Source organism: Miscanthus floridulus, chromosome 6, assembly GCF_019320115.1.
Source record: "Miscanthus floridulus cultivar M001 chromosome 6, ASM1932011v1, whole genome shotgun sequence".
In the NCBI taxonomy this organism is placed as follows: domain Eukaryota; kingdom Viridiplantae; phylum Streptophyta; class Magnoliopsida; order Poales; family Poaceae; genus Miscanthus; species Miscanthus floridulus.
This window is the reverse complement of record NC_089585.1, coordinates 117,856,089-117,868,427: the sequence shown is the minus strand read 5'-3', so window position 1 is coordinate 117,868,427 and position 12,339 is coordinate 117,856,089. Positions and strand designations below refer to the sequence as shown.

Genomic DNA, 12,339 nt, shown 5'->3' with positions numbered 1-12,339 from the left:
CCTGCTTGGCCTGGCACCGCTGCTGGCTTGCCAGCGCATGCTGCCGCGCCTGGGTGTGTACGCACGCGCATGGCCCTTGCGCTACGGGCCACGACCGCCTGCCACCATGCGCGGGCACGCAGCTAGCACCGTCGCTGCTGCAGTGCTACGTCCTGGACGCCTACACGCGCCCTGCCCTCACACACGTCGGCTGAGCCGCCAGGTCCCGTGCTGCAGCTCGCGCTACCGTGGCTGCATGGCACACCACGCGCACGCGCACGCGCACTACGCCGTTGCGTCTACTTGCGCCTTTCCGCTCGTCGAGCTGGTGTCGCCACTCGCCAGGCGCGCTCACGAGCACCGCCTGCTCAGCACTATTGCCGTTGACGCCACATAGTTGCACGCGCATGGGGTGGCTACCTACTTCGCCAGCGCGTCAGTGTCCGCTGCCACGCTACGCCATTGTCTCCTCTGCCCTGCCAGCCTCTGCGGCAATAGCGCCAAGCCGTCGTGCCTACCTTCCCCTGTTCCGCCGTCGCCGGGCCGCGCCGAGATAGCGCAGCATCTGCAAAGGCAGTGAGATTTCATGCCTTGGGATGGAGTGCGGACTTAGCCACACGCCGAATGTGTTCACTGCTGTTGCCGGCCTTTGCCATGCTTAGTTCGACCGTTCCGTCATCGTCCACCGCTGTCCAATTGCTTATCACCGCACCTTCGCCCTACTCCACTCTACCGCGTGCGCGCCCTAGTTCGCCCTACCACGACCTGCCGAGCGCTGCCACCGCAGTCTCGCCATAGCCGCCGCCGCAAGGCCCGCCGGGTGCACGTGGCCAGGCCCACTTGAGCCGTCTCTGGTCAAGCCACCACGATCGGTAAGTACGGGGTGAGTCTCTGTTGCCTACCCATGACTTGGTTCACGCCGTTGAGGTTGTGGCTCACGGGAACATGTCTGCCGTCGCAGGGAAAGGGCCATCACCGGGGAGGGAGCTCGGGACAACATCCCCATTCGTCGTATCGCCTCCAATCGTTGTGCGTTGAAGTCAAGGTGAGCATCGGCTCTCTAGGTTGGGATTGGGGGGTCGGGTGTGGCCGACGTGGCCGCCTGGTGCCGCGCCGTCGCGCCGGTGTGCGCACGGGTGCCGGGGGACGTCGCCGCGGCGAAGAAGGGAAAGGAGGGGGTGGCAGTTGAAAAATCTGTGACTCAGTGTAATAGTTCTCGTGTTAGTTTTGAGAATAGGGTAAAGAACAGGGGCTTATTCGCTAAATGCGCCAGCCACGAGCGGCTCCGCTGTGGGCCGTCTGCGTTGGGCCGCGTCGCGTGACGCGAGCGGGCCGCGCCAGTCTCTACGCCTGCGCACGGGTGGGAAGCCGGGGTGGGCCGAGCCGAACCGAGTGGGCCGCGCAATAGAATGGCGTTTTCCAATTTTCAGTAAAATAGGAATTGTTTATAAAGATTTTAGCTGAACTTTGGTATTTTGTAGTAAATTATGTAGTGGTCCAAAAATAGTGAGACTAATTTTGTTAGGTTCACAAAAATACCATCTACTTGTTAGTACAGCTAAATTGCAGTTAGCTGTGATAAGGGTTGGGTCATAAATTCAAAACTAGAGAGCTAATATTATGTAGGTTAATATTTGTAGGAATATTTGTGGAAGATTGGTGATAGTTATAGATATAAGAATTTTACAGTAGGCTTGCTGGGTTGGTAGGTACTCGCTGTAAATTTATAGCCCTAGGGTAGGTTGATAAGTAGAGTAGCTATTATCCTTGCTTTACTGTATATAGCGTAAATCAGCATTAGGAGTAAGAATAACTGTAGTTGCGATAATGATAAGTGCCATGCTTCATACTTGTTGTTGATAGCTATAGATAACTTAATACCGTGGTCGGTAGCACTAGCGTAGTAGTTAGATAGAGGTACTTTATTTTAAGAGTTGCTGTTGCTAGATTACTAAGTATTGCATCATCATTTCATGCATGTAGATCCGAGCTGGTAGAAGTCGTGCCCGTCGACGAACAGGAGTACGACGAGGTCATCGAGGAGTAAGATCCTCGTGCAGGAAGGAGCCCCGGAGCCGTTTGGTGCTGACCCTATTGACCCATCGCCTGCCCAAGGCAAGCCCCGGTGCATAACCCCTATTTTTAATGATAACTATATATATATATATATATATATATATATATATATATATATATATATATATATATATATATATATGTGTGTGTGTGTGTGTGTGTGTGATGTGCATTTAAGTTACATACATTTTATGGGAAACTACTTGCATAAATATATCTACCCATGAGTCCTATTAGTACAGGTCGAGTAGCTGCTATGCTCAGGATATTGGTAGCGTGAGTAACCTGCCGTAACTCGCAAATAGGTGATAAAATATGATCACTCGTGATAAAATGGTAGAAAGAAAAATGGTGATCGGACAGGGATATGGTTTGGGTACAGGGGGGTGTAAGGGGTTGTGTCCTGCGACCAACAAGGCATGACTTGGTTACACTTTTTCCCTGTCCGTGTCGATTAAGGACTGATCGTTGCAATGGACGCTAGGCAAGTCACAGATCTATTGTCCCGAGCGCATACTTGGGTATGGGCGCAGGGAAGACTTGTTGCTCTCTTGTCGCGGATCCGGCTCTCTCCGGACCGACTGATGGGAGGCGGAGATGGTGGAGGTCCTAGCACCACCCTGAGTCCGGGACTCTGAAGTGGGGGCTTGGAGTCCAAGTTTGGACGGGGACCTGGACACCCGGGACAGGAGAGTGATGGGTTAGCCCTGCTTGTGCCTGAGGTACAAGCGGGGCGTATGTTTTCGGGGCACCCAGCTGGGCACATTGGTTCGCGAATCGCCGCCTAGTCGGTACGACTTGTCTTAACTCTACCATCGTAGTAAGAACTGGAAGATGGAAGATGATGAAATGAAACTGATTCCTCAACTCTTGCTTGAAAGTAGAATAAATGCTTATATAGACTGCATAGATAATAACTTAACGCGGCCAATAATAACAACCTAAATAAGGACTCACTATTAGTATTGCTTTCTGCTAAAAATAAACCAGCAAGCCATAAAGTTTCTCATATTTCTTGGAGTCGGAAAATTATTCCCACTAGTCGGGTAAGTCTTACGAGTACATTGTGTACTCAGGGTTTATTTACCCCTATTGCAGGTGATGCATGAGATGTACCTTGTGTGGAGGATGCTTCTGGTGGGCTCAGACGGATCCTCGTCCCTATCGCTAGATGTTTATTTTTAAATTCCGTTGTTTATCATTCCACACTCTGATATTTGGTATTGTAATAATGTACTTTTTAAGAAACTCTGATGTATAAAATGGACTAGTATTGTAACTCGTTCTCATTATTGGATCATTGGGAAAATGTGGATCTTTCGGGTTCTCCCTTGAGGTGTGCTCGACGGATACCGCCCGTTGTAGCTTGCTTTCGGGGTGCTTAGTGTTTGGTGGAAGACGAGCGCCTCCGTAAGTATGCTATTCCGGGCGGTTCTGCCACAAAAAGGCACTATTCTGCATTATTTCCTAAGGCTGTTGCATGTTCGGCAACATCCCTATCTCAGTCTCACTTATTTATTCAGTTTGTTGTAAGCAAAAGTTCAAGTCTCTTGCCTCTTAGATTCAGTATTTTTGGCAATCTGCATGGATCTTAGAAGTCATGTTCTTCATGGATTGACAGTAGGTACAACTGTATCAATTTCAGTTGTTGACACATATGGTTTGGTAGGATATGGTCTTGAAAATGGCAAGGGCAAGGTGATTGTATTGGTCTTGGAAATCTCATGTCTTCCATTTTCGGCCTTGCACCATGACTACAAAAGGTTCGCATTTTAGAGTGTTCCTATAACAGCTTGATGCATTGTTGTGTGTTGCTTAAGTTCTAGATGTGTGAATACAGCTCATGCATTAATACTATCATCCTGTTCGATGCATGAATAGATTTTTGGCCCTGGATTCTCACCAAAAAAAAAAAAAAAAACTCCAGGGCACATTTGTTGCTGCTCTGTACATTGCATACACTTGATGCATCCTTAGATCATGTAGAGAGTGCTTGGATCAAGTAGCAATGTTCAGTTGAGAATGAGAACTAAAATGTCCATCGATCATGACAGCCGGATTGATTGCCCATGCTTGAGATTTTAGGCGCCAGCCGCTCGTAACTGTACAGTGAATCTGGTGACCGTAATGAGAGAAGCTAATGTAATGCTGGCATTCATATGGCTGGGAGTGTATTTCACAAGCTTAAAAGATTCAATCATTAATGCCCTTTCTTTTTACGTGTGTTTTGAGTACTTAAGAGAATTACCGGTGCTAAGATTCATCTATATTTTTTTTTATTTTTGTTAATCTAAATTTGGAACTACCAATTTTTGTTGTTGGCAGCAACGTACCGGCAGGGTGGCTGGTGGTGGTGGTGTTGGAACTTGGAAGTGACGAGAGCAGCTGGATTAATTGGAGGTAGGAGCAGCATTGAATTGGATAATTCAGTCGAGATGTGATTTTGGGAAGAGGAGAGGGGTGCCATTGTATTGTGTTATTATACTCCTAAAATCGTTTCCTTTCCGTTCCCGAGGAAGCAAAATTGTGCTGTGTGGGTCGAAAAGATTCTACCATCATCGAGCAACTTCTGTGCCGCCTTATGATTTCACTCACACATAAGTTTATAATAGGATAATATTGTTTAGATTGATGTAACGGTGCTAAATCATTTATCCTGTTCGGCCAGGTCGGCTGGCTATAATTGAAATATTAAGTTGCGTTTGCTAGCAATCGCACTGTTTACTTGAGTTTATCAGCCAGGATCAACCCTATTTTACAGTCATGGAATAGTATTTTTCTCTCGCAACAAATCAGCCGTAGCCGTAAATAATTCCTGCCAAACAGAGCTAAATATATTTATCTATACTCAGTGGAATTATCAATTTCAATTTTTTTTGCATGTCATAATATTTTATATAGTTTTAACAGTGTGGATGTATGTTATGAAATTCTATGTAAACCTATAGCAACGCACGGGCACTCAACGAGTAACAAGACAAAGTACAATGGTGTTTGCGTCGCATATGCCTTTGATTTACCGCAAGTTCAGCCGTCCTGCCACGGCAAAGCACAGATCGGAGGTATATAGAAAAATTGTCAGAGCCGATGATCACTCTTGACTCGAGTCTGGACGCTATATACTGCCTTGGTATATCCCCCATCATGCATGCTAGTGCGGTAATGCCATTGAGGCATATGACTAAACTAATTCCATGGCTCCAGCTATATGATATTCTGAAAAATAGATATAGAGTGTTCCGTTCTCTCAGAAAGTGAAGAGTTATTGAATTATCCACCATTCACAGAAAACTAATTAACACGTCATCTGTCCAAATTAAATTCCAGAAATTGACACACTAACTTGACGTTGCAACTCCGAACAGAAAAAAAAGAAAACTAAATGGCGTCCAGATGATGGAAGATCTGCTATATTTACAAGGCGTATGTCGATTCCTCCACTGAATTCAGTTCACTCCAGGACCAGGAGACATGATGTAGCTTTCGCTTCGTTTTCTTTGTCAGCGCAGCTGGACTACAGTCGAACTGTGTTGGCGTATATTATGCAGAGCTTAGATGTTGCCGTAATGGTTTAGCATACTTGATGTCGAAACAAATTTTAGTTCCCTAGTTCCCTATACTTTCGATGATTCCAAAATCCTCTTATGTCAAATGAAATATTTGTAATTTGCTAATTCACCAAACGTCATGCTGATTCCAGAAACCTCTTATGTCAAATGAAATATTTGTAAATCAAAGGCACGTCGAGAATGAAATGCAGTTACGATCAAATCAAAGGGACTTTTATAAGAACTTTGCTAGTAACAGTTGGGTTTAGAGGGAGAATGGCGGCGAGCGCCGAGCGGTGTTAGTCGCAGGACGGCAGTGACGCGGCGCAGATTTAAGATGTACCAAGATGTCGGTTTCTTTTCCCATATGTTCTCTTCAATTGTGTATACAATGCCAATATTTACAACGGCTAACCTTCAAAGTTTTGTTTAGGACTTGTTTGGAATGCTGGTTTTAATTCCTGTACTTTCAGAAATTCAGAAGTAACAAAACTGTAAATTAAAACTTAAAAGTTCAGGAGCCCATGTTACGCTGTTAGCTACAACTACAGTATGGCACTTGTGGATCAATATCCTCCATAGAGGGAGATGGAACTATATCGATGTAGAGATGTCATGAAAAAACATACACTACACAGATAGCTATAGAACTTAATTAGACAATGCCCTTATGTGTAATTCAGCGCTATTTTTCTATAGCATAACAAAAATATAAGTAGCTCCAGTTCCATCTTCTTTTCCATAAACTGCAGCTACGGTTGAACTGGCTGGTTCCGTAGCCTCCTTGCCGGATCTGGCTTCACAATTTTAAATTGGTCCCGAACCTCCATCGTACTTGAGCTTACAAACTGAAGAAAACAGAGTAACAATTGTTCAGAGAGAAATGCCAAAATGGCGCTCTTTCGGAATTTTCTGGAATTTTCGTTATTCAATGCCACTTTAATCTCTGAAGTACTATTTCAATCAAACATGTGAGAAGATAGAAAACATTGAGAAAAGGAAAGGAAATACAAAAACTGACCTGAACCAGCATATCAGCTCTTGTGGCATGCACCCTGGCATAGCCGAACTCTGAAACTCTTGATAAGCTCCACTTGTCCAACTGATTATTTGGAAATCAAGGCAAGATTGTTAACAAGCATGTATAGTATTGGATATCAATTTATAGTTATAAACTTAAAACTATCTCCCAAATCTTAATGTTCACTGGATAATTATTACAAGAAATCTCATGTATATCATACTTCTTCAAGATCATGCACTACTTGCTTTGGACAACAAAAGACTTGTTACTCTATAATTCTTACCACAATCTTAGGGAACTTGTCCAAGCTAAACCCTCCAGCTCCAACAATGGCATGAACAGGCGCAGTATATTTGCTGTTGTCATAAGTATCAATTCCACTTGCATCCTTCTTTGGCTTGCCTTTGCATATGCCCCGGTATACTGCACAAGTCCTCTCATAGTTGTGTACATGGCCAAAGAAAACCAAATCCACCTACACACCCAAAAACCAAAACATGCTACTATGGTTAGCGTATTCAGATCAGCTGGTCATTTCTTTTCATACCAGCCTGATGTAGTTAAGAATCTAAAAAAAAGCCTGATGTAGTTAAGTTTCAGTTTTCAAGTGTGATTTCTTACCTGGTACTTGAGCAAGAGTGGCTCAACGGAGGCCACAAAAATTGGATCTACATTAACTGGTATTCCTACATGGGAAGAATACATCGGTCTATGCCTGCAATTTTCATTGAAGTATGGTGATTCTGTTTTTTGTATCTGAATAGCACATATTACAGATTCAAGATAAACAAAGTACAAAATGAAAGGACTTAAGTTTGTAATTTTACTGGGCCAGCATGATCTGTCCGTAGCCAAGCTACTTCAAAACAAACATGTTTGAGTAACGAAACTCACCCAATGAAAATTACCCATGGTGTCCTCGATCTATTGACTGATGACAAATCTTGATTCATCCATTTGTACTATTCAATCAATAAACTTTTCAGAGAGACAATACATATATTTCTAAGTCTGAACAATACATGAAAAGTTCCAATTGATTGTATACCTGCTCTGACGTCTCTGACCACTTATGCTCAGTTGACATCACGACAAAGTGAACACTCCCTTGCTCAATTGAATACCATGGCTTATCCTTACTGACTGCTGGCATGTGGAAATATGACTCATATGCAACTCCACATTCGCCGCCTGAATCTGGGGTCACATATACAGAACCAGACTCTGGATAATCCCTGAGGAAGACAACTCAAGTTCATGCTCAACGATGGTGCATTTCACGACGCAAATCAACTGTTCAGATTACACTGCAAACATAAGATTTTAAAAGTAGCAGTTACCTTTCGTGATTGCCAATAGCGGTCATGTAGGGAACTCGAGAAGCGACTGGTGCTATGAGGTTTAGGAAGAAGTCCCATTCAACCAGAAAGCCCGTAGCATAGCTTATGTCTCCTATGTGGAAGACTGAATCGACCTTTCCTATCTGGATTTCTTTAGCCACTGCCTTGGCCACAGAAATTGATCCAGGCTGCAAAGGCATGCCGTGAGAATTACTACTTAAATAAATTCGTAATTTTGGAATTAATGCAACCAGAACACCGCAGAAGGAAAGTTACAATCTGAATACAAAACCCACAGTTAAGCGATTCTGTTGCTCAAGGCAACAATTTGGTCTACCTGAATATAGTGTTCCACTGATGGGTCCAGCGGAGCCTTCCCCATATCACCATAGATCACAAATGATGTCTCGGGTGAGCCCGCAGCTGGTGGCATTCTGAATTTGTTTGTGTCACTCCAACCCACAGAATCACTGCACAAGCACAAACTCAGCGTGAACACATGAAACATCCATCTCCTTTGGTTGCCAGAATGTTACTGCAGAACTGGCTGACATTTTAAAGTCAGAAACCTTACTAACACCCATGGCATTTTCTAATTCTGAAGCGTTGCGGATCAGTAGTTTTGTTTGCAAGGATCTTAGTCACAAGAGGACTTTACCTTCCGTAACGGTAGGTGTAGGCCTGAGAAGGCTGCAGCCCGGTCATGACGGCCGTGTGAATGTAGCCAGGGTCATGCCACCCGAAATCCTTGGCAGGGCTTGGTAACAAGGGGCTACCTGCACGAAGATAAGTTTGCCGAAGCAATTCCAGAATCAAACACTGTCACATTTCCCTCAGTAACGTCTGCTCTCTCATAAACGGACGATCACAACTTACTGCACATATCATTCTGCGTGAACGTTGCCACTTGAGAAGTAGCAGACTTGCCTACTCCGTACTGAACCTGCTGCGGCCTCCGGTCGCCGCTCACCCAGGTAAGCCTCATCTGGCAACACCCAATGCATGCTTCCAGCGCTCAGATACAGTTGCCGTAAAGCTGTTGCTTTTGCAGAAAATCGCCGTAGAATGAACGAAGAAACAACGGTGGGACTGCTCGTGCTCACCGATGTGGCCGTGGAGTCGGTGCTGGAGAGGTGGCCGTAGAGCGGGCTAGCGGGGTTGGCGAACCGGAGCGCGCCGGACCGCTGGAGGACGCACGGCGTCCGGAAGCCGCCGGAGAAGAGCACGAACTCGACATCGGTGCGGAAGTTGACGACGTGGAAGGTGACGGTGGCGGCGCAGGTGCGGACGCTGCAGGCGCCCGACGCGTCGCGCTTCTGGCACGCCGCGGTCTTGCAGCCCAGGTAGCCAGGGTCGCGCGTCAAGTACTGGGCCTGCACAACCCCCGGTAAGAGGACCGCGTCAAATAAGATCAAGCTCATTTCGGCCCGAAACATGGCGTCTTTAGCAGCCCATATATAATTTGGCCCATTATTTGAGACAGCCTTGAAGGTGCGCGAGAGCATGTCTTTACACGCTGCCAACTAGTACTAGAGTGCTTTCTAAGCTCCAACTACACACCTTGCCCATTTGAACCATGCAGCGCACGTCATGCATGTGATGACAATATACCATACCATACGGATGACCAATGTTTGCACGCTAGCTTAGGCTTGCTTCATATTCATCATGGATGCCCATTCTTGTGAGACATGTTGCATTGGGCCGGTACCGAAAAATGTCGCTATGATCAAGCACTTAACCACCTAGACTAGAGATGCCTTTTCGTAAACTCAGCAACCTCTTAATGAAGAGAACGACTTGAACATGACAGAACGAAATTTGTATAGCAATTCGTGGCAACTAGTACCCTTAGAAGAACGAACCAGCGAAAAAAACAGAAGGGTGAAGCAAGCAGCTAGCCGTGTATATGCAATGCGAAACTTGCCTTGACAGGGTAGTGGCACAGAAGCGGGAGATGCGCTAGATCGCCGGTCTGGACGTAGCTAGCACCACTCAAAGGGCATCCGGAGACACTGCGCATGCACCAATTCACGGAGAGACGACGCCGATCCGTTATCAAAAATGAATAAACGATCGAAACAGCTAGCAGTCAGTCAAAAATGTTGCTAATTAACTTGTTTCTAAATTTACCTGGAGTAGTTGGAAGGCGTGATCATGGCGACCCAGTCATCGGCGTCGGGCCTGAAGACGCCGGCCACGGTCACCCTGAGGAACGCCTCGTCGGGGAGCGGCGCCCCGCCGGTGCTCACGCTGATCGCCAGGTACGGGCTCGGGTTGGAGCACACGCCCAGCCTCCTCCGGTTCACCGTCCTGAACTCCGACTTCCCTGCGAAGCTCTCGTGCAGCATCTCCGGCGGAGGCGGCGGTGGCGGCGTCCAGCTCGACACGGCGGTGCAGAGGCCGAGGAACACAAGCAACGCGACGCCGGAGCCGGAGAGACCCATCGCAACGTACGCACGCGTGTGGCTACGGCCGCGCGCGCACAAAATGTGCCTCAAGCTAAGATTATATAAAGCACCGGGAGGAGCTGATCGATCGAGGCGGCGTTTAGGAGACTACTAGCGCCATACCAGCACTGGCAAGGATGTCTTCCACATCTCCCGTGTGGACAGTTAATTAAGACTATTATATTAGTGGGCATATAGCTTTGACCGAGGGCACGTTTGGCCAATTAAAGTTTAGCTACTAAACTATCAAACAAACTGATTAAAAAAGGACTAAAATAGTTTAGTTACATTAGTCATCCAAGAGTAGCTAAAAGTGGGCTTAAGTGCCCAGTGGACAAGGGTTGCCCTCATTATTACTGGTCCTCACCCTGATTTGGACATTCATTAAAAGTAGTTTGTTCTTTATTGAACTGCTTTAATGGCCTTTACTTACTTTTAATCAATAGAAAGGGTGACTAAATTTTAGTCACTAGTTTTAGTAGCTAAATTTTAGTCAAGGAGAACCAAACAAGCCCTGAATATAAAAAGAAAAAAGATACTAGATGTTGTATCTTCATGTTTATAGCCTTGACTCGATATCCAATAACAAACTGCTTAGTTTGCATTGAGTTGTATAACCCCATTCCAAAATAAATCAATTCCCGAGTCAAACTATCTTAACATGGATCAACATTAGAAAAAGACTAACATCATTTATGACAATAAATAAATACATTATAAAAATCTATTCAATGATATATCTAGTGATATATTAATTTAATGTCATAAATATTAGTTCTCTTTTGTATATTAGTCAAACTTAAAATAGTTTGACTGCAACAATTCTAGAAGTTGATTTATTTTGGAGCATGCATGTGGACAATTCTTTCACAAAGGGCACCAAAAAATGATTAACTTTGGAAAGCAAGAAACAACAACATGATATTGCGCATTATATAATTTATTTCTATATATCAATTAAATGGTATCCATAGGGTGTCACAAACGCACTTTTGATATTGGAGTGTGATATTAGGAGTATGTAGCTAATTTCCGAAGGGTCCATATATACACATGGGCATTTTACCCTCTCGACACTTAAATTGACCATTAGATCTCAATCCAATTGTTACTGTATTGTCATCTTCACTATCTCACCCTCTCCTCTGCATGTCAAGCTAACAACATTTTTGACCATTACATCTGGATCCAATTGTTATTGTATTGTCATCTTCACTACCCCGCCCTGTCCTTTGTAGGTCAAGCTAACAACATGCTCGCCCCTGCTCCACCCATCTCACATTGTCTCGAACAGCACCCCCCCACACACACACCGAGAGATCTACTACCTGGTAACCTATTGGAGCAAGTTGCCCCCGCCCTGAACCTCCTTGTCAGCAATCCTCCCTCGTCCAGGCCTGTGGCGCTCTCACATCACCGCTCCACCCACCTACAGATGGTAATGGGTCTCGATCATTGGTTCCTCACAGAGAATTTCCCTATTAAGGGATGGGGATGGGACCAATTTAGTTCCCACGAGGATTTAAATGGAGAAAATAAATCCCCGTTGGGTTCCACATGGACGGGGATGGGAACCACCCCCAATCCCCATTCTCTACGCACCCGCGCCACAAAATGCTCTTACTCTGAATTTGGCCTATTAAAATCCTACTATATCTTCCTAATTGTTAGGAATAGAGATTTTGGTAAAAAAAAATACCCTCCAATAACTTCTTACTTAGATATCCAAAATATAGTCATCTTCTATTACGGATTTCTCGCTAGCCAAAGATGGATAGAGAGATTGACTCTCTAGAGTGCACACAAGATATTAAAAAGTTATTGGAGAGCGAAAAGATATAGAAAATGATTTTTATTCAAATTGTTCTCCAAATGATGATTTAGAAAGTGAGTTTTAGAAAGACTCTTAGACATTTAAACTA

At 45.1% G+C, this 12,339-nt stretch overlaps 1 protein-coding gene across 1 annotated transcript; it reads right to left on the bottom strand.

Annotated features, from left to right (window-relative positions):
* Positions 1-6,090: 6,090 nt before the first annotated feature.
* LOC136459264 (probable inactive purple acid phosphatase 27) lies at positions 6,091-10,515 on the bottom strand. Its single transcript, XM_066459139.1, has 13 exons — positions 10,101-10,515; positions 9,895-9,982; positions 9,071-9,340; positions 8,844-8,952; positions 8,626-8,743; positions 8,305-8,437; positions 7,968-8,155; positions 7,676-7,862; positions 7,522-7,589; positions 7,249-7,342; positions 6,911-7,102; positions 6,625-6,705; positions 6,091-6,451 (listed from the first exon to the last, which is right to left on the bottom strand). The coding sequence occupies exons 1-13, from the start codon at positions 10,412-10,414 to the stop codon at positions 6,356-6,358; spliced, it is 1,938 nt and encodes a 645-aa protein (XP_066315236.1). The 5' UTR covers positions 10,415-10,515; the 3' UTR covers positions 6,091-6,355.
* Positions 10,516-12,339: the final 1,824 nt, after the last annotated feature.